Raw genomic sequence first — 22589 nt, 5'->3', positions numbered from 1 at the left:
TGAAGATTACGGAAACCGACTCTCACACAGGTCACCCTGAGATTCCAGCCAAGGATTTAGAAAGTTCCGCTACTCAAGGAGTCCGAATCCTACTATAATCAGTTCCTGCCAAACAGGAATATGTGCCCTTATGACACCGCCTCTCCTCGCCTGTAAATAAGAAAGCCCCCAAAGGTGAAAGGTACGCATAATCTCTAGTCCCAAACTCTCAATATTCAACTAGACCTAGATTCTTGACTTAGGCATCGGAGGGTCCCCTGCATGAGCCAGGGACTTCCTTATCTGTCCAAAAATGGCTAACTAGATTTCTGCATCAACGCAAGTAATGGTGTTTTGGTTGATTCAAGTTTGATTACGCTGTTATTTCAATCAAGTCTGGTTAACGTTGCATTTTTTGTTATTTTCTTTGACAAGCAAAGACAATCAGATGAGCATGATGTACGAGCGGAGTGTTGCCAAAGTTTTTTCTTACTCTTTTCTATTCCTTTTCTTATTACTTTCTATTCCTGTACATTATCTAATCAGAAGTAATATAAGTTGTACATTTTTATTTTTTATTTTTGTTCTTTCTTACCTCCACAAACATCAATTATTATTGGATGTGTTTATTCTTATTATCAATATAAATTATTTTATTGATATGTATAAGCTGTTATCGGATGAGCCCCACCGCCTTATATGTGCATAATCTAACCCAATCATATGCTTTCGCATCTTATACGAGGTCTTCACACCAAAAATCAGCTAGTTCAGAGCCACATGTAGCCCACAACAACAAACCAAATCCAGTAGGCCCTTGACCTTTAAACACTTTCGGTGGGCCCCATCATTATGTATATGTGTGACCTACCCCAGTCATCTGCTTTGGTAACTCATATTACGGTATCACGCAAAAAATAAGCCAGATTCGAGCTAGATGTAGCCCGCAACAGTAAAACTAACTCCAGATGATGACCACTGTTGAAACCTTCTTGGGACACAACTGATTTGCATCGTTCTTTCCGCACAGTCCTTGAAATGGCCTTACAAAATGGATTGACGGCGTGAATCACCTGTATCCATAAAGGCGGGCCCTATAGGGCCTATTTGGGCGGTGGGATTAGAAGGGATTAGGTGGGATGTGATTCAAAAAACATAATTATTACCTATGACAGGGATTATCTCCTGTTGCGATGGGATAAGATTAATGATAATACGGTGGTACATTGAATGGAGCCTCACGGATGATCTTTCGCAAGTCTTAACGACTCTTTTCCGTCTCGAGTCATCATTACTTAAGAGTCAAGTTAGCTATTTTCAACGTCTTTCTAAGTGGTAGGCAGATTTTCATAGGTATTTTTAAATTAAGTGTGTATTTGAAAATGAACCTAAAGGCAAGCAGGTTTTTGTAAGTAATTCATATTTATATGATATCAAGATAAATCATAAAATATACCGGAAATTTTACAAAAAATACCTATCTATTTAATATGAAATTTATATTTTAATACTTTTTAAAATTTTTAATAAACTACCCAATTAATTTATTAAGTAATTATTACAGATAACCTTACTTCCATTTTTATATTTCTTAAAGGAAGTTGCATTTAGGCCAACAAAGAAGTGGCGGTTAGGGTAAGCCCCGTTGTGATGTCCATGTGAAATTAACCCGAAAAATCTAAGTGCATCTCTTCATCTTAGGCTTGGTGTGTCATCTATTTTATAGTACCAACCTAGAACTAAGATAGGTCAAAATCTAAAGTAGATCACATAGTGTTGATTGAACTCTCACGGTTAAAAACTTCCTAGGGCTATGAAGCTGATCTGTTTTTTTTTACCTTCTTTGAAGTTTGCATGACTTAACTTACAGGTTGAATGTCAAATAAACATTAAAGTGGGCCCTAGGGGTTTTCATGATACAATCACTATTATTTTCCCATGGTGTGGTCTACCTGAGATTTTAAGCTACCTTATTTAGGATAAATTACTAAAATATATATAAAAGTGATGGACAGGTAGATAAAACACATGGACCCTGCAGCGCCATACAACACCAACCGCTAGCCAGGTGTCACTAGCCAAACCGCATCCCCTAGATCCCACAGGTTGAGTGGCGGGACTCCCTGCTTAAGTGAAGTCACCAATTTCTATGACTCCACCATGATATATGTTTTGTATCTTCACCGTACATCCACTTGGACAGTTTATATTAGTGCATTATTCTTAGAATAAGTTAGATCTAAAGCTCAAGTGAACCCACCATAGAAAACGGCGGGGAGAGTGACACCTACCGTGAAAAACTTCCAAGGGTTACAAAAGTTTTTGATCAAGCTGATCTTTGTGTTTTCCATTCTCTCGTGCCTGAGTTAACACATTAAGAGGTTGGATCTCAAATAAACATCATCGTGGACGTTGGGAAGGTTTCAACAGTGGGCGTCACTCTCCCCACTGTTTTCTGTGGTGAGGTCCACTCCAACTTTGGATCTGCCTCGCCCTTTGAATCATGCCCTAAATCTGATGGACGGTGTGGATGCAACACATACATCATGGCGGAGCCAGAGAACTTGGTGACGTCACTCCAGTCTCGCTACTCAACCTGTCAGTAGCTAATTCGCGTCCCCCTAAACCGCCGCCCGTTTGCTCACACGAAGGTGGCTTATTGAAACCCTTTTTTTTAAAAGGTACCGAAATGTAATTCTAAAAAATTCGAGGTTTTCGGGTGTTATGCAACACGAATCCTTTCTCTTTCGTTTTGCTTTGATTCAACACTCAAATCACAGAGATTTTTGCCGTTTATCAATCACAAGAAATGCACTCATGCAGAAAATTTCATGTTTTGATGCGGTTCTTTGTTTCAGTTAAAATGTCATACTATTGCTGAAGGAAATCAATCTTGGTTGGAAAACTCGAAAACTAGTAGAGGAAGGTGTCACGATGGGATCCCGACTGCAGATTCCAGGCGATGACTCTATACTGTTGCATGTCACTCATTCCAACTTGAAGAACTTCGCTGCCGATGTCCGCTTCTCACTTGAGGTAGACCCACTTCTTCAAAATAAACAGAGAATTCAATGTATTAGGAATAGCTTTATACCTCCAAATCAATGCTTCTTTAGCTGATTAAAGAGTTTCTACTGTATGCAAAGTTCCAACATTGTAATTTTGTTTTTATTAGGTGAAAATGCCCTCCGGAACTTCATTTTCAAATATCATTCCAAATAGAAAAAGCCCAATTGGATTCCTTGAAACTTCCCTCAAATATGACCCCAGTGGCAATGAATGAATCGGATGTCGTTCTAACAATTCCCTGTAATCACATTGAATTAATATTGGGTTATTTATTAATTGATTAAAAACTCCCCGTAGTGATGCGCCAGCTGGTCCCAACCCTAGGTAGAGAGTTGATGTAAGGTGTAGTTGATCATTGAACTGTTGCCAAGCAGTTGTGGAAGCAGATCCAAAATAGCTGGGACTGCGTGTTTCGATCCCAAGGGTTTAATAGCCTAAGTTTACATGTTCCATCAGCCCTCAGGCTTTTGGCGTATTGTTTAGGTTCATAACAATTGGTATCATTGCCAACACCACATCCTGTGTTCGAGCCAGGAAGGGGGTGACCTGTGGAAAGGGCTACCTGAGCAACCATAGTGTAGACGCCAAGTAGAAAGGACTACCTGGATAATCAAAGTGCAGGCACCATGCTCTAGAAAGGGCTACTTGGAAAAGAGGTTAGAGTGAATGCCGCCACAGAGTAGGCCGCCGTGGACGTTGGCTGTGGAGCGTGTTGGAATGTTCTGATCCCAAGGGTTTAATAGCCTAACTTTACACATTCCATCAATCTTGAGACTTTTTGTGTATTGGTTAGGTTCTTAACACTACGCTATGATGATCATTGATGAACCGACAATGTTTTAAATAGCTATTCTAGGTAGTGTGTAGCTTACACAATGTAATGTAGCTTAGCCTTAACACTACGTAGCTCATGAAAATAGCTTGTCTCGTGTAGCCTACGCGGCATGATAATTTGACTACGGTACATGATAATTTGCATACGTTGCACGCTACACAGACTATGCTATACTCTATGTAGCTCGCATTAAAAGTTTTTTTCACTACAACATTAATCTTCAGTAAAAATTGGTTAATTTTTTCAATGCTTTTAGTAAAATAATATAACTATCAATATAAATATGTCGTATTGCTTTTTCTTTCCATTCATAGTTAATCATTGCCCTTTACCATTACTTCAGGTTGCATTTGAAAATATCATGAAATTTTGTTAAATTTCATTATTAATCAGCCTAATTTGGTGCGGAATATCATGAAATTGGTGCAACCAAGTGCAACCTTAATTAAAAATCTAGAAGAAGTGTGTAGCTTACGGTACATGCGATGTAGCTTATGCCTCACGCATCATAGGGGTGAAAGCTATGCTAAGTGTTATTCACTATTTGCTATTCAAAACACTACCAATTGATGGTCCTCATAATGTGTTTTGAGAAACATTACCCCTGGGGCATGTTTAAATTGCGGGAAAAGAAAAGAAATGAAGAGTGTAGTGATAATCTAGTGATGGAAAGCTTGTTCCATTTTTTTGGACTTTTCGCGTTGTTTGTATAGCAAAAGTAATTGTGGATTCCACATAGTAATCGTTATGTTTTCTATAATTAAATTCTTGCGTACAAAATACGAGGTGCCCATTGGGAGAGGAATATGAAATTTCCACCTATTATCTAAAATGACCCCTAAAAATGGAATCCATGTTTTAATAGTGCTCATGGAATAACCATTCAGTAATGATTAATATTTTCATTTCTCTTTCCATTTTCACATGCAATCCAAACATCTTGTCATCATAATTGGGACAAGAGTGGAAAATCCACCAGGGACTCTCTACTATACACTCAGTTTGATCAAAGGATAGATGTAGTGCAAGGCAAATTTCTAGGTGATGGACACAATCTTCACTTTGCTTTGGAGGTATTGGACTTTGGAAGCAAAGACAATTCCATTTTAGAGTCAAAGAGAGAGTTTCTTCTTGTGAGATCAAACTCCAACGATGCCAATTGTTGACTTCTTTAGAGGCATCCTCTCGAATGTGGAATGATGTAGCAAGAGTCCTAATTTCATAGGCTCAATTAGCAAGAAGAAAAACAAAGATAATTATACAAAGACAACATGCAAGTTAGAATTAATCTTGATCATCAATCTTATGAAACCTAATAGTTTACAGTTCTAACCATTAACAATGTCATATGTCCAAACTACCCCTAAAAAATTTGCCCTAAATTTAGTCATGAATTTCAGGGTCAACAAAATGATCTACCTTGCAACCATTGTGAAATAGCCATCTTAGATCTTGAAAAACCCTTAGAAACAAGCTATTTGTTCCTTTGAATGGGAACGAACACATTGTTATGACTCTGGGAATGTTGCCTGGTTTGCATGATCATTGGATGGCATATATATTGTATTTTAGTCCCACAAATTTGTAGCCTATGTGTTTGTCTTTTGGGCTCTTCCATGATCTAGATCATACTAATTTCAACCCTTTAACTGTGATCAGTGCTGGCCTATCGTTGACTAGTTTGGCCAATTGTTGATCATGGTCAATTTTCTAGTGGCCTTTTGAAGTTGTCTTGCACATTTAAAACTCATATTTGTTTCCTTATTGCCTAGTTTTGGCTTCAACCTTCGCGTTTGAGCTTTCAAAGGCTAAAATGACTAATCCTCGACCACTTTTCACTGGTCTGACTAGTCACCTCATTATACTCGGTATTGTTAGTGCATTGATTTGTGCACATTGTTTGTCAATCACGTGAGTCTGTGTGACATGTAGTCCGTTGAGCCCTTGGAAGCTGAAGACTGAAGACACAAGAGGACGTGAAGCATCGAGGAGCAAAGAACATGTATATGAGGTACCTTGGTAACCCAAACCTAGACCCGAAACAATCCTTGAACCTTTAGATGATCCTAATTTTAATAGGTAAACCTTGTTGATCATCCCTTAGCCTTAGAAGCTTAATCGGAACATGATAAGCAAGGCTAAAAGATGTACAAAGCTGTTGTAAAATTATATGCCTCAAGCAGCAATTTTCAAGTGGTCCTCGATCCTATCGATAGGCTGTCAATGAGACTCAATGGAATCGAAAGACCACTCGATCTGATCGAAGAATCGGTCCAGCAACCCAACGGATATATTTTTAGATTTTCTCGATGGAATCAATGGACTGTTTGATCCTATTGAAGGACCTTCGATCCCATCGAAGGGCCCTTCAATCAAATCAACAAAGTCATTAACTAGCGATTTTATAGCCGTTGCTAATCGGTTTTTTATAAAATGGCATTTAGTTCTTGGGCAAAAGGAGGGTTTTTTGGTACAATAGGAGGCTAGGTGATTCCACATTGATATCTTGCATCCTAGATCTCTAATCTCATGAATTGCTAGTAATCTTTCTTGAGATTAACACTTTAATAAGGATTCCAACCTCCTCCTTTAAGATGAACTTGAACTCCACCATTTTCTAGAGATTAGACCCAACTTTATTGGCATATCCTTTGTCTAAATCCTTTACTAGGTGAATTCCCCAGGATTTCAACTATTCCATTAGTTGTAGGAGATTATACTATCCTCCTATCACCTTGGTCACCTTAAATGGAGCATCACATGAAAGGTGTTTGATCTTGGAGTTGAAGTACTGGCAAGCATTGGCATCAACGATCGGGGGGAGCAATTGAGGAGTGGGTTCAAGCATAGGAGAGTTTTGAAGAAGTGATTCAAGCATGATGGGTCAAAGGGGCTCTATTCGATAAGTGTTAATTAGTGAGTCCATATACTCTATTTCCTTGTGTAGGATTGAGGGTAAGCGTTTGCGACCCAAACTCGAATAGGTTTTTGTATATGACTTAGGCTTTTATATAGGGTCAAATTCATTAGACACGGGTGCATACGTGTTAATCTTCGTGGGAGCCTCCGACAGGAGTAAACATTAGGTCCTTGGACTAGGATCGAGGTTGTTGATTAGCCAATAGAAAATCAACTAAAGTCTCTTACAAGAGCCTCCGACGGGAGTGTATGTTAGACAAGTTCTGTGTAGGTTACCGACATGGGTGTGTACGTAGTAAGTCCTTGCGTAGGCCATTAACATGAACGAGTACGTGGTAGGTCCTTGTGTATGTCTATAAAAGTTAGAGGTGAACTTGATTTAAAACATCTAATAGTGAAATCTGGTACACTTAGGTAGAGTGCGTCCGTCGAGAGTGGAGTAGCGAAACCGAACTACTAAACATGCTTGTGTTTGGGATTGTCATTTGAGCACTTTTATAATTATGCTTAATGTAATTTTTATGTTGAATTATATGTATGCACGATTAGATGAATGCTAGGATTTGAATAGTTAGCACATCCCATACACATGTATACTATCAATCATATACTAGTTTTATAATTGGCATATCTTTAGTGGTCTATGTGATTGGACTCTCTATTGGCTTGGAAGCCCTAAAGTTAATCGTCTTACTTAGTTTAATTGACATATTAGTTTAAGTAAATTTTGTGTTAAAAAGTCTAATTTTATTTGGTCTTAATCACCTCCCCCCTAGGACAGAGCTATTTATTCCTTAGCTCCGCCGAGCTTTTGCATGTTGTGGTATACTATTCCACGCAATTTTAGGTATCGCAAGTCTTCACATAGAAAGCAACATAGTGGTAGCAAACAAACTTCTACAGTTGGGAGTTGGTGTCGGGGAAACTGTGACCAATCCAACTAGGAGTCTACCACCACTCTCTCATGGTATTTTAAAAATAGGTTACATTACTGAGTTGTCATTAAAGGGAACAACCACCTCGCGTTACATGATACGGGGGGTGAAGCGGTACGTTATGAAAAATGGCCATATTAGCACCTCCATGGGGCCCGATAACTTGTCATAGGCCAATATAGGCATAATGTGCCATTTTGAAAATTTTATTTTCAAATTTCTCTCATTTTCCTCATCTTTATTCATTTTAACCATGAAGGAAGCTTATAAACTAATTTTAAACTAAATATTGCAGGCGCATTTTCACACCGGGCTCAAGTGGGGTGGCCTGTGGGATGTGGGGGCACACTAGGGGTGGGTAGCCCATGTGAGGCGGGTGGGTCGTGTGACGCAGAACCTATGTGATGTGGGGCCCACGAGGAGGGGTTCAGCCGAGGACCCAACCCATGGGATGTGGGGCCTGGGCTATGAGATAAAGGGATTGATTTGCCACGCTCTATCAGTTTAAGCTTTTAGAGCAAGTGGTTAGTTGTCATGCATCACTAAAGCTAGACTTATTTTGAGGATCAAAACACAAAATTTGAGTAGGATTCAATGAACCAAAGCGGAGCAGACCATTTTAAGAGATATTGGCGGAAGCAGTAAAACGTCACTGATAGACAACACTCTTACCAGAGAATGGCTTGTTACATTATCAAATACTTGTCGGTGTGTACGAGGCTTGGGAACGAATTCACCACCATACGGCTGACCAATAATTACTGGTGATTTTGACTTCATGCAGGCGAGTTGCAACCTGCAATCCAAATTGAGGGCAGGTTAGCTCACCCTCGTGGGATCGTGACCCTTTGTCCTGGCTATTGTAGCACGTGTTGTGCAGGTCGTAAGGGGCACGATGCCTTAACATCATCCTCACCTTCATCTAGCTTATCACCGACAATCTGTTCAGGGTTCCAAACTCAATGGTGGCAACTAAACATGAGGGTTGCTCTCGTTGCAGGACTTAACCCAACACCTTATGGCATGAGTTGATAACAACCATGCACCGCCTATGTCCGCGTTCCTGAAGGCATCCCTCTCTTTCAAGAGGAATCATGGCATGTCAAGCCATGATAATGTTCTTCTCTTTACATTGACTTAAACCACATGCTCCACCGCTTGTGCAGGCCCCTGGGTCAAGGTGAATTTTTCAAGCAACACCATGGCCATTCCTTCTCTTATACTCGACTTTTTAAGCATTTTGAGTTCGTTGCTCACCTGGTGTAGCTGGAACCTCAATGTTGATAGAAGTTCGTGCGGTTAACCTGGAGATTTGGGTATTAGAGGGATGGTTAGAGATGGGTATGGCACCATTGTTCTATGTTCTTAGGTCTTGTGGGAAGTAATAGTTCTAATAGGGCTGAAGACCGGAAGTATTTATAGTTCTTTTTGAAGGCCCACTTCTTATGGAAGGAGACTGGCTCCTAATCTGCAATTGATTGGGCTTAAGGGAAAGCCTTATCCCCTCAGACCATAGCTTTTATCCTAAATGTCATCATAATGCATTGCTGTTCTTCATTTATTACCTTTAGTCAGTTCTGGAGACAAGCCAAGTGTATCGCTTGTTACCTTGCAAAGGAACGAGTCCATAAAGATAATCATTTAGTGGATCCTTATCCATTTCCTTGATGGATTGTATTTCATTATCATTTTCCAGTTTGCTTTAATAAGTTATTGAAAAAAGATTGAATTCATTTATGATTTTGGCCAAATTAAGGGCTGGACCAATTTCAATTGTCTGATTAATTTGTTGGGCCCTATTGTGCAAGGATTTCCATGGGGTGTTAGCGAAGGACCTCCATTGACATGGAAGTCATATGATATTTGGTGACATATCTAATATAAGAGTGCATTCCAATTGGTTCCTTCCCTGAGTGGGGTGTGGTAGCTTTATATTAGTGGATATCATCTAGGGCCATATGGAAGCACAACATTATTGGTACCCTCGATGGTGATTGTATAGATTTGGAGGCATCGTTTTTTGGGCCAAAGGACTTCACTAAGGCATAGGTTAAAGCTCTCATTGTGGGGCTTCAATTCTTTTTGATTCCTATTTTGGCCCATTATTGGTTAATGTGGTTCTACTGTCTTGCATGCTTCGGTAAGAAAGATGTTACAGAATCCTAGAGATTTGCTTTCCTTCGTGATAAGCTTAGGTACTTGGCATCTTTCAAAAAAAGAAAAAAGAAAAAGAAGAAGAAGAAGAAGTTTGGGAACCTGGCTTCAAGGTTTAACATTTCATTTTCTTCTATCTATCATGTAGCAAAGGTCTTGGTTCGTGCTTTAGCATTTGAGGGCATTGGGCATCTCTTGCTTTGTTCTGGGTCTCTTCCCTTTGATATGATCTCCTCTTTAGTTCAATAAAATTTTAGTTATCCATTAAAAAAAGAAAGCGTCTTTTTTTTTTTTTTGAAAGCCGACAAAAATTTAATAAAAAGTGCCGAAGTGTCTTTCTTGTTTGAGATTGATTGAGAAAGTTCAAGCCCACCAACCATCCAACACCAGGCAGGTGTCGGACTCCATACATCGTGTTACCACTTAGCAGAGTAGGCCCTGGTATGTGCCTCTTTCCTAATCAAAAGATAGGAGAGCACCCATTCTCCTGAAGTTACGGGGTCATTTTGCTGAGTTCCTTGGACATGGTTCAATCAAGCGCCATAGTATACTCATTCATCTGTGTCGGTTTGGGGCATGGTCAGTTCTCGGGGAGGATCACCCTTTTAGCTCAGTGGTAGAGAGTCTCCGTTTCAACATTAACTCAGGTTTGAGCCTAGCTTCCCTATCCTAAAAGACAAAAAAAAAAAAGAAAAAAAAAAAGAAAAAGAAGAAGAAGAAAAAAGAAAAAAAGAAGAAGGTTATAATTACCACAAAATGCTAATAACTAGTTGAATGCATCTTTAATTTTTTCCATAGCCATGAACATTGTTCTCTACCGCCATCTTTTCTTGATTTCCTTGGAACATTTCCTCTCATTCATGGTTGTTCTAGTTGTACCTATTCTTTGCTTCTGTGGTTGCAATTTCTTTTTTATTTAGTCTTGAATTTAAGGCATCATCACCTTTATCATCATCATCTAAGCCTTATCCCAATTAATTAGCCTTGAAATTAAGTGTAGCTGCTAAAATCACATGGATCTATTGCATGCATAAGGTCTTTGTAATCATCCTGGCTAATTGATCTCAGATGACTGTGGAGTCTGTGAAGGAGAAGCTTTGGAAAAAATGTGGTACTTCTGTTGATTCAATGCGGCTTGAACTCTACGACGATACAGGAGCTAAAGTTTGTGATTTGGATGACAATTTCAGACCCCTTGGGTTTTTCTCACCACTAGATGGGTTAGCCTGACTTTATTCATATCTCTTTTCTTCTTTGTGAAAGTTCAGAGTTTGAATGTTGTGAAGGGTCAAAATTCAAATAGATGTTGCAAACCGGAAAATTTGATCATATCTTAAAAAAAAAAGTATCATGAACTCTAATGTCGCATTCTTATTCAGAAATGGATCTTCCAATTGCTATTAGAACTTTTATTCTGAAAGTATTTGGCCTCCTTGGGAGTGCTAATTTGATTTAAAAAAAAAAAAGCTGTTGGAAAACCTATGTTGGCTATAAGTTGGTTGGTAGGATTCCGCTCTCTAGTGCTTTCAATTTTTTTTTTTTCTTTTTTTTAAATTTGGAATTGTTTTGCTGTTTTCCCCCCAAGTTGTTGCAGTTGCTCGTGGTCTAACCTGATTTTTATTTTCCAAGGGATGAGTATTCTATGCACAATTCTTTCACTTCGTTGACCGTAATAGAATGCTTGAAGATTTTGAGGTTTTAAGGATAAAACTTTCTTTTAACTCGTTGATTGTAATCAACCTATGTAATAGTCTATTACATATCACCATGGGAGTTTTGTGCTCTCATTGCCAGTCCCAAGCCTGGATAGAGGGCTGTGTCAGATTGGTAACCAGCGTCAAGCTTATGCCTTCCAACATGAATCCGAACAGCTGAAAGGGACTCATGTAGCCAACCCCAATTAGCTGGGATAAGGCTCAGATGATGATGAATGATAAAACTTTCTTTTGCTTGCCGTCTTCTGTACTGTTCTTTTGTTTCCATTTCAATTTGGATGAAGATAGAGACTCGATGAGTTTTGAACTATGAGTCTCTCATTTCTTGGGAAATACTAATTGGAAATTGACACAATTGATTTGAACTTCACCAGGTCCCTCTGTATTCATTATTTTGGAAAGGTCCAAAAGGACTCAACTTTTGCGGTAAAAGTAGTATTTGGAGCCTTTACATGTTTTCCTTATCGATGATAAGATGTAACATACATGTACACCCAAATTAATATCGTAAATGACTTGTCAAGAGTAAAAATATAGAAATATCTTATTCTTCCGGTGAATTGACTTGTATATACAATTCCCTATGGACATGCTGAAAGGAAAGCTCAAAAGATCTACATAAGTTCACTTGAATGTGGCCCAACAACCCCCATGGGGACCTGCCACCTTTTGCTCACCCATGTAATGACATTGAGAAAATATCATTACAGAAAATACAAAAAACCAGTAAAGCTTTCAAGAGGAGATATCCATCCACTTTTGAGTCCATAGTGCATGCATATGGGCCCCAAACACTGATCCCAGGCCATCTGAATGATCTTGAAAAACATCTGAACCCCTGCATTACTTAAACTTCTGACAGAGCTACCATCGAAGTTGAGCGTAGGGGAACCCATTCATAGAGCTTTCTATCTCTCCGCTATGGATACCTTTGCTCTTTGTTTTCTCCCACTGCTTTCCAACATTTACCAAGATCATCTCTTTTGACATCTTGACATTCCTCACACACTGGAGGCCTAAATGTAGTATGGCGTCTTTCACTAACACAAATGGTTTTTGGCTCATCACAAATGTAGTATGGCGTCTTTGTTGTGTTCCTTATATATTGAGAATTCCATTCCCTCAAGATGCATGCATCACTGACCAGAAATGACTCACCTAATCTGCTTTCCAACAAGGTGATAATTGACCTCAACATTATCCAATCCATTCCCAATGCTGTGTGAAAGAAGCTCAAGATTGACCATGCAAAGAGGCAATGGGAAAGCAAGTGATCAATGTTCTCTTCCCCATGTAAAATTTTCACCAGTCTGCCAGAGATGCTCATGTTCCCTGGATTCCCACAAAATTCTAAGTTGCTGATATCTCTACAAAAAGCTATATAAAGATTGGTCTTATTGATTAAAAGAAAGCTGACCAGCTCATTACCTGATATCCTCATCTTGGGAGGGAGTGTTCATAGACAAGTACATTAGTGATAATTTTGAGAATTTGTTTCTATTTTTTGTTCATGATTCTGCTGAGGTTATTATGGTAGATTTTCTTTTCTTTAAGGGACAAATTTCTCCCACATTGGATGGGGTATATAATGCTGCTTAACCCATATGATGAATAATACATGATTCCTTTCTATATGAAAATGCTAGTCTGCTTCCCAAACACATTATTCCAAGGCTTTATTTGTACTCCGTGAAATCAATGGTGTGTGAAATTGGTTTTGTATATGTGAAATGTACTGATTTTTTGAATAAGTTGATGAATTGAAGTTGTCTGATCTTTGATATACATATTAGATGAAATAATTTTTCTTATAGACTTCTGTTTATATCGACATCATTTTGGTATTCTCTTTGAATGTTATAATACTTCCTTATCCATATTCTATTGAAGTTCCAAGTGTTCCATGTTTCTCTGATAATGTACATTTCGTCTTCATCATCGAAGCCTCTATCCTACTACTTGGGGTTGGCTACATAAATCCTATTCCACCATTCCACTCTGTTAAGGACCATATTTGCGGTTAAACCATAGGCCATCAAATATTTTCTTACTACCTATGCCCATGTCCTTTTGGTCCATCCCCTTGTCCTTCCATAACGTTCAACCTGAACTCACTCACTCCTAACTGGTTCCCTCATCTTATTACCTATTGGGGCTACTCATAAGCATTGTTTGAATTGTTTCCGATATTATTGAAATATCTCCAATATATCGTTATCTCCAGCTTGGCGATACCGATAACATTGACAATATTGGAAATTCCAAGCATCAACAATGTATTGCTAAGTACTGCCAACGAATTGATATTGCCAATATTTTCAATTGTGTAAATTCTAGGCGTCACTTGTATTACTAATGTATCGATATCGCCAATGTGTCACCAATATTTCCAACTGTGTAAATTCTAGGTGACACTTGTATCACAAGTGCATCAACTATATTTCAATAATATCGCCAACGTAGAGATATCACAAAAAGTTTGTTTGTTAAAAAAAATTCTATTTCAATTTTTTTAATGAGCACATTGTTGTATGCATTTTTTAATTTGTAGTTGCTAATATTGATAATATCTCAATATTATCATTATCGCAACATGCATGATATAAACACCACAATCTTTTGTTTCCTTTCCTGTTGTTGATGATTTCTTTGGAAAATATCATGAGTGGTCAATATTCTGCAATATCGATGGATGTTTGGATGGAAGGTTGGATGGATGGGATGGTTAGCAAAGTTTACAAATGATTCGTACAAAAACACACATGCTTTTAAGCCCCCATTAAATGGAAACTTATTGTGTACACATTCTTTTTGCAATTTTTTTATTCCTAAATATGCAAATATGTGTATTTTAGCATCTCCTGAAGTTTCACTGAAAATTTTACCGTTTTCCTCATGTTTTCTCGCATTTTTGGTTATCAGCGATATCGATATTGTTTCCGTATCCTCGACCAGCGAAACTTGTAGCGATACCGATACTTCAAACACTGCTCGTAAGTTCTCTTAAATATAATAATTTCTAATTCTATCCTTCCTCCCCTTGCCACTCAACTTGTTAGATGCGGAATGCCCCAATCTATGCTCTGATACCAAGTAGAAGGTGATTTGATAATTATGGTGTGGAGAAAAGAGGAGAAGAGTGAGAGAGAAGAAGAGGAAAGAAGAGAGTTTGGGGAAATGTTGTGTGTGGGCCAACATGCCCTAACACACAATGTTTTATTAGAATAGAGCATATATTACACTGCAGGAGGAGGAAAAAGTGCACATGCACTTACATTAAAAGAGCCACTAACCACACATTATACACTAACACTCTCTAGAATCTCAACATCCTCATTTTACCTGCGCTCATTCTACGGATGTGTTGTTCGTTGGCTGCCTAACATTCTGTCCCATAAAGTATGGCTGGTCTTATACCGGTCATATAATATCTCCCCTTTAGTTTGATTGATATGCGACGATCACATAAAAATCCAGATGTACATCTCCACTTCATCAAGCCAACTCTAATTTTATGAGCATCATCCCACCTCAATCTCACCATTCTCATGAACTATCAACCTAAGATATCAGAAATGGTCATTTTTGGGGGCACTTCTTGATCATCAATTTTAACCACTTCCTCATTTCTTTTCCTATTGTTACTAGAATTGCATTCAATATACTCCATTTTCGTCCGGATAATTTTGAAACCTCTAGATTCTAAAGCATCCCTCATAGCTCTAGTTTTGCATTTACCCCCTTGTCTTGCTGATCAAGACCATGTCACCTGCAAACAACATACACCACGGGATGTCTTCCTAGAAATGCCTAGTTCACTTGTCAATAACCAATGCAAAACGATATAGATTCAACACTAACCCCTAGTGTAGGTCTATTGTAATTGGAAACTCACTTCTCTCTCCAGTAGTAATCCACACATTAGTTACTGCTACTTTGTATATGTCCTCAATCATGTCAAATGTCCTTTGAGACTCCTTTCTTTTACAATTCCCACCAGATTACCTCTCCAGGGATCCTATTGTATGCTTTCTCTAAGTTAATAAAGACAATGTGGTGATCCTTTCTCGTGTTCTTGCACTTTACCATCAACTGTCCAAGTAATTAAAATAACCTCGATGGTTGACCTCCCTAGCATAAATCCGAACTGATATTCTAATACATTTGTCTCATGTCGACCCTTGCTCATTTTTCATCGAACTTGGGTGTTGGAGTAGCACGTTACTTGCAGGGAAGTCCCTATCATGAGCTTGAAATGTCGGGCTGTCAAGTTTCGTGAGAAAAGGTTATGACAAAAGTCCATCCATGTCCTCATGTACCCTTTATTATTGTAGATGGTTGCCATGGTACTTTTCCTCCATTCATCTAATGCTTTATGCGTTTATACAATCTTGTTGAACAACGTAGCTACCAAAATAAGCCACTCTCTCCTTTGCCCTTCCAAACCTCTACTGGTATACCATCTAGTCCTAAGGCCTTTCCTGTCTTCATCTTTCTCAGAGCTTCTTTCACTTTAAATATCCCAATCCTATGAAAGTATCCATGATGTTTAACCACATTTGAGTTTATGACTCCTGTTGTCTCTAAGCTCTTAGAGCGGTTGTCATTTAACAAGTTTTGGACATAACTTTTCCAACTTTCATTTATCTTGTTGTCCTTAACCAATTCCCTCTCTTAATACATCTAATTTGATCAAGGTCCTCACACTTCCCCTCTCTCATTTTTACAGGTTCGAAGACTATTTTTCTCACCTTCTCTTGTTCCCAATCTATTGGAAAGATCATCATGTGCCTAGTCTCACTACTTATCGTTTTTTGGTATTTTTATGTTCTTCTAATTTCTCCTTGTTTCTAGTCTCTTGCAATCCTTGTGATATGATCCTTTCTCGCTAATAGACTTATGGATCTCTTCATTTCACCATGAAATTTCCTTATATGAATGGCTTTTCTCTTTAGATACCCCTAACACTTCTTTCGCTACTTTTTTAATGCACAACCATCTCACTCCAACATAACATTAACTTCTTCCTTAATAATACTACTCTCTCCTTTTCAATTCCACCACGTCTTTCTTGGACGCCTATTAATTCATTTCCCCTCCTCTCTCTTGAAGCAAACATCCATAGATTGCACGGCCAAACTCTCTTGGTATAGCCTTCCAATTTTCACATGTTGATCATTTTGTCTTGCTAATTGAAGAGAACTCTATCTTGCTTATACGCAATCCATAGATTGCATGGCCAAACTCTCTTGGTATGGCCTTCCAATTTTGACATGTTGATCATTTTGTCTTCCTAATTCAAGAGAAGTCTATCTAGCTTATATACAATCCACTTTTTAAAGTTATTAACTGTTAATCTCTCTTTCTCTCAAGTATTTGTTTGCTATTACAAGATTGTATGCCATAGTAAAATCGAGGACAATATCCCCTATCTCATCGCTTTTTCCAAAACCATATTCTCCATATAAGCTTTCGTATCCAGTGACTTAATATTACTATCGATGCATGTATCACACCCTTGGAATACAGAAACATATCAATATTGCTTGGGAAATATCGCATGAATCGAGGAATGTAGTGCTGTTTGAGGGAAACATTGGGAAAATGGAATTTTTCAATGGAACTTTAAGAGATGTTGAAAGAGACATGCTTACACACTTAAAACTAAAAAAATCACAGAAAAAGTATATACAACAACTTTCCTTTGTATAGGGTCCTAAACTATGGGTTGTCTGACAGAAGTGATGCAATTATATCCAAAATGAGTTCATATCATTCATAATTCATATCATACAAGTACAAAACACAAACAATACATCCAAATGACAAAAAAGAAGTAAAAATACATCTGTGCTTCAGACCCACATATGGTTAGGAGGTGTTTGAAGGTCATTGTCTCCATATTTGATAGGGTCATGGTTCTGAATATTTGTATCGAGGGCATATTGGCTCCACTGAGAAACGATATGATACAAGTGTCGTGTATTGATATCGGTTCATATATGTTTGTATTAGTTAAAATTTTTTTAAAGCCAAAGAATGAAAGAAGAATATTAGATAAAGGGATACAATGAGATATTTAAGAATCTGCTTCTTCTTCTTCTTTTTGTTTAAAAATTTATTATTATTATTATTATTATTATTTGTGTATTTTGGACATGTATATAATGGTGTATCTGACCTTTCTTTGAACATGTCATAGTAAATGATATGAACTCAGGTAGTCTTTTAAGTATTGTTAGTACTCATCCTCTTCGAACTGGATCACTACACTCATTTATGGCTACTGCGTCACTGTCTGTGGCTAATGTGGATCTGGAGTTGGATATGGGCTAGGTATGTATGTGACTCCTGGATACATCTACTGATAGTCATGTCGGGATATCCTCACTCGTATTTGTAGGCATACTCTTACCTGTATCCTTATTTGAACTATCGTGGCTAGTCGCATATCCATGAAGTCCACAACCACAAATCATATCCATATTATAACACAAAACTAGAGTTGACCTGCATGCCATTGACATCCATGGATCCCACACTCCATGCTAAAGACTCCTTAGCACCACTCAATTGCTTCCTGCGATGATCGTTACTTATTTTTCGGCTAAGATGCCCTTGCTTGGACAGGATGAGAGCCATGGTCTTTGTCTTAGTTGGCATGCTCAGACTCTCCCCAATGAACAAGAGAAGAGGCCTCTAATTCTTCCTCTCTTTACATACATTGCCGTTGCCACCATCGTCCTGTAGTCATTGCTGTCATCGCCATTTCCGCCACCTCTGTCTCTCTATCTTGTTGTCGATGTTGGTGTTGGAAAGAGTGTGACCACCGTGTGTTCCATGAGATCTTGATGTCTGGTTGTCTCTAGCTCCTCTTAACAATGGGTCAAAAGAATTTGGGGGTGGGGGATGATCTCGCCTCCTTTACAACTGCATCAACGTCAATGCCCTTTGATGCTGCTTCCTTTGCTATCATGGGTTCTGGCTTGCCATTGCCTTCATCTGTATCAGTTGACTTAAAAGTGGGCCCTTAACATTCCATTCATAAAATGTGTTATAGCTGATTATCATGAGATCTAGTGCATCTTTGTCTACTTTTTTCCACTTTCTGCTCATAGTACCCTCTTGTAACTTTATGTTATAGAGGTAGAATACTAGCTTTTGGAGCCTCTCGTACCTTAACTTGTCTTGCTTGTTTGCGTGAATGAGCATGAATGTGTTCCAATTCTTTAACAAAAGAAAAAGAAAAGAAAATAAGAAGTGTTCCAATTTTGGTCATGATGACACTATGCGTGCAAATACACAAATCGCTAATCGCTGTAGGGTCTTGTAGTTGCTCCTATATATAGACCACGACTTTCCTGCAAATTGATTATGGCCTTCTCTTAGCTCCATGATAATTTTGAAATAGGAAAAGTAACTTTTATTTACATGCCTACATGCAAAAATGCACATGGCATTATCGTCCTCGACTTTCTTGTAGCAATGTACCCGAACAAGTGCCTCACATGTCGGAAGTCCACAAACTGTTGAATAGATGTCACGCCCCAAACTCGGGAACCGGGCTCACAAAATTAACGATCGCCAAATTCGGTGCCGACAGCCTTCTTAGTACCCCATTCTCAGCTCCCAACTCCTAGCTCCCATACGTTAGGTTCCAATCCTGGGGATCTTATAAGGAAGATTTTCAAGGTGATTTTTTTTTTTTTTTTTTTTTTGGTAAAGGAGTATAACCACAAGTGTACCCAAGTCACAAAACAACATCACCACCCCATATCCACTAATAAAATCTTTGAGTACAATGCTAGAAGGGAAATACAAGATATAACCAGAACTCAAAAGAACAGACTCATGCTCTGGGCTCAATGTTGTTGATATGCCCTAGCATCACCTGCATCGTAAACAAACGCACATAAGCTTCCTACGAAGCTTAGTAGAGTGCATGTGTGCATGCACAATGCATACAAATGTCAGAGTGTGTGGAAGATGATAGAGGGCTAAGCTGCCAAGTCCATGAATGCTGTTACTCATACCAAGGCTACGCAATGCAAGGCCTACGTGGCCGAATGTTATATGCTAAAGATGCAACGCAAACATGCTGATCCTCAACTAGTCCACATATCAGAACAGTTCGTCACTGGAAACATCACCAGGGTCTATTACACTCCAACACCGGCTGCCACCCCATCGCGTGCATGACCAAGTGAGTGGAAGATACCTCACTATTCGCCTCGTATTTGCATGCCAATGCCCACCCGGCCCGTTCATAGTGGACTCATTTACGAGCTAGTTAGACTCAACCTAGCTTACAGCCCCCTATGCTCGGGCGGATAAGGTCACACCTTTTTTTAACTGACCACGACACAGTGGGAGACGCAACCTACTGGTATTTAGCACTCGGGCGCTCATGTTATCCACTCGGTCTCGATTATTGGTACAAAAAGGGTTTAAAGACTTTCACCCAAGGACATTCATGGTGCCCTAATGCTTGAATATATATTTCTGGTATCCAATTCGACCATCCACGATATGCTTGTGGAGGCCACAACCCCGATGTTGCTAGGGTGTAAAAGTGATCGTGACGTATAGAATGCATGAGTCATGCTGTCTAAGTCATGCACTAAACCTGCGCATACCACGAGATCATGTGGGGCAACCCTATCTCATATGTGGTCCCCTGAGTATCTCAAGTCGAAAGGTGTATGCTATGATCAATCTTTCTTCACAACAGACATACAAATGATGCATATGGGCATATAAATGGGCATGATATCCATTATACTGGGCATGTTATCAGTGTGTTCTATCAGGCTAAATATACTAGCATGTTATTAGACATATCATGAGATAATCGACCTTAATTGGCACATCATATACAGAGAGTGGGACCAGAATGGCAGGCCCCACTAGAAATATAGAGGTCTATGTGGTATGGCCCACGTTAGACTAACATCGGCTTCTCACGTAGCCTATAAGGCATGGATAAAATACATATACCAAGGCGGGGTCCACTGGGAGTGACCCGGATGGACACCCACATGTGTGCCACTAGGCTATCAATCTATTGGGCACGGGGCCCACTGGTAATATCCCAAAATGATTAGATCATCATCGACATCAATGGGATGATCTGCACCGTTTGAACATTGCCGATGTAATCGACGATTATAAATCGTTTGTTAGTAACTAGGATGTGATCCTGTGTTTGTGGCCCATTTGAGTCTTGGGATTTCATCATTTCAGGCAAAGTACATGCCTTATTGGATTTCATACAACCATAGTGTCAACATTACATACACACACTAATTAGGGATTTTAAAATGATTTAATAAAAAAATTCCAAATCCTGCAAATACACCTCGTTTTTAACTTAGGATTATAGGGATTTTGAATCCAGGGTGCCAAACATGGCCAAGGGATTCCAGAAATCTAGGAATCCCAATTCCAAGAGAGCCCCAAATCCAAGGGATCCATTCAGGGATTCCCAAGTCCAAGGAATCCCAAATCCCAGGAAATCCCAAGTCCAAGGGATTCCATATCCAAGGGATTCCAAGTCCAAAGGGTTTCCACTCCCACAGTTCCCTCTGGTGCGGCCCACCTAAGATCTGGATTGGCCTGAACCTTGGGCCCATGGCCTAACAAGGCTTGAAGGAAAGGATGGATGGCGTGGATGGCATAGAAACATCAAGGTGGATCCCACCCACGAGTGGGACCCTGAGTGTTGCCAAAAGGGGCAACCCTCCTTGCTCACTGTTCCCCTCGGTGTGGTCCGCCTGGGATTCGTATCGTCCTGATTTTTGGGCCCATGGCCTAACATGATCTGGCAAAACAGATGAACAGAGTGGATAAGTCACATACATCATGGGGGGTCCCACGAGTGGGCCCAAAGCTGTTTAATTTTATTTTTTTAAAATTATATTTTGTGTGTTTGGACACAACATCAAGGTGGGCCCCAAGTGGATGATCTACTCCATTCATCGCGTTTTTCAGCTCGAGCGGGGTCCAATGGACTCTAACTAGGATTGGTTTGGACGAACAGGGATTCCACAACGGGCCTTGGAAGGTTTCAACAGATGGGCATTGTTTCCCTTAGTGCGGTCCACTCAAGAATCGGATCTACTCATTTTTCGGCCCATGGCCTAAAATGATCTGGAGAAACAGGTAGATGACGTGGATTCAACATATACATCATGGTGGGACGCCACTCCCACGTTTGCATGTGCGGACGCTAATGTGGGGTGGCTCCCAGCCCCACCGTTTCCTTTAGTGTGGTCCACTTGATGGTTGGATCGACTTCATTTTTGGGCGCAACGCTTAGAAGATTCTGGGGAAGTAGATGGATAGTGTGGATCTAAGCAATATATCAAGTTGGGTCCCACGTGTGGGAACCCAATTCCATAGCTCCATGCACGTTGTGTCAGCGACATTGGGCATCCCAACCCCTCTGATCGATGTGGTGTGGCCCAACTGATGGGTGGATCAGCTTAATATTTGGCCTCAAGGGCTAACATGAGCCAGGAAAATAGATGGACGGTGTGGATTCAATAAAGACGTCAAGGTGGGTCCCAGGAGTGGGAACCCACTCCCACGCTGCTTGGCATGAAGTCACCGGCGTTGCGGTTTTTCCCAGCCCACTAATGCTAGTGGCGTGGGCCACTTGAGTTTTGGATTGGCTTCATTTTTGGGCTCAAAGCCTAAAATGATTTGAGGAAGTGGATGGATAGCTGGTTGAAACATATTCATCATGGTGGGACCCACGAGTGAAGCTCGTATGGTGGCGCTTCCAAGGTGAGCACATTGCTGGGCAACAATGTCCTTGGACGTTGTTTGCATCCAACAGCCATGACTGCTGCCCCTCCCACTCTCTTGGTTCATTTTTTAGGGTTGGTGGGGTCCACCTAAACAATCCACTTCGTCCATCAGATTGGCCAGGTCATTGTGGGCCAATGAGCTCTGGATCAAATTGTTGTATTTCCACCATCT

At 39.7% G+C, this 22589-nt stretch overlaps 1 protein-coding gene across 8 annotated transcripts in view; it reads left to right on the top strand.

The window, feature by feature from the left end:
• Positions 1-2546: 2546 nt before the first annotated feature.
• The window catches only part of LOC131237450 (tubulin-folding cofactor B), a 91995-nt gene continuing 71952 nt past the window's right edge, over positions 2547-22589 (top strand). For 7 of the 8 annotated variants that reach the window (XR_009167245.1, XM_058235213.1, XM_058235216.1 and 4 more), the window contains exons 1-2: positions 2705-3015; positions 10960-11111. Coding sequence is in view for 7 of the 8 variants with exons in the window: in XM_058235213.1 (XP_058091196.1) it covers positions 2914-3015; positions 10960-11111 (254 nt within the window). In the remaining variant the exon portion in view is untranslated. Of the gene's footprint in view, positions 2661-2704; positions 3016-10959; positions 11112-22589 lie in introns of those variants that run through there. The other variant, XM_058235211.1, reaches the window with a different exon arrangement.

Source organism: Magnolia sinica, chromosome 2 (genome assembly GCF_029962835.1).
Source record: "Magnolia sinica isolate HGM2019 chromosome 2, MsV1, whole genome shotgun sequence".
Taxonomy (NCBI): domain Eukaryota; kingdom Viridiplantae; phylum Streptophyta; class Magnoliopsida; order Magnoliales; family Magnoliaceae; genus Magnolia; species Magnolia sinica.
The sequence above is the reverse complement of the archived record's forward strand: the minus strand, read 5'-3'. Positions and strand labels throughout refer to the sequence as shown.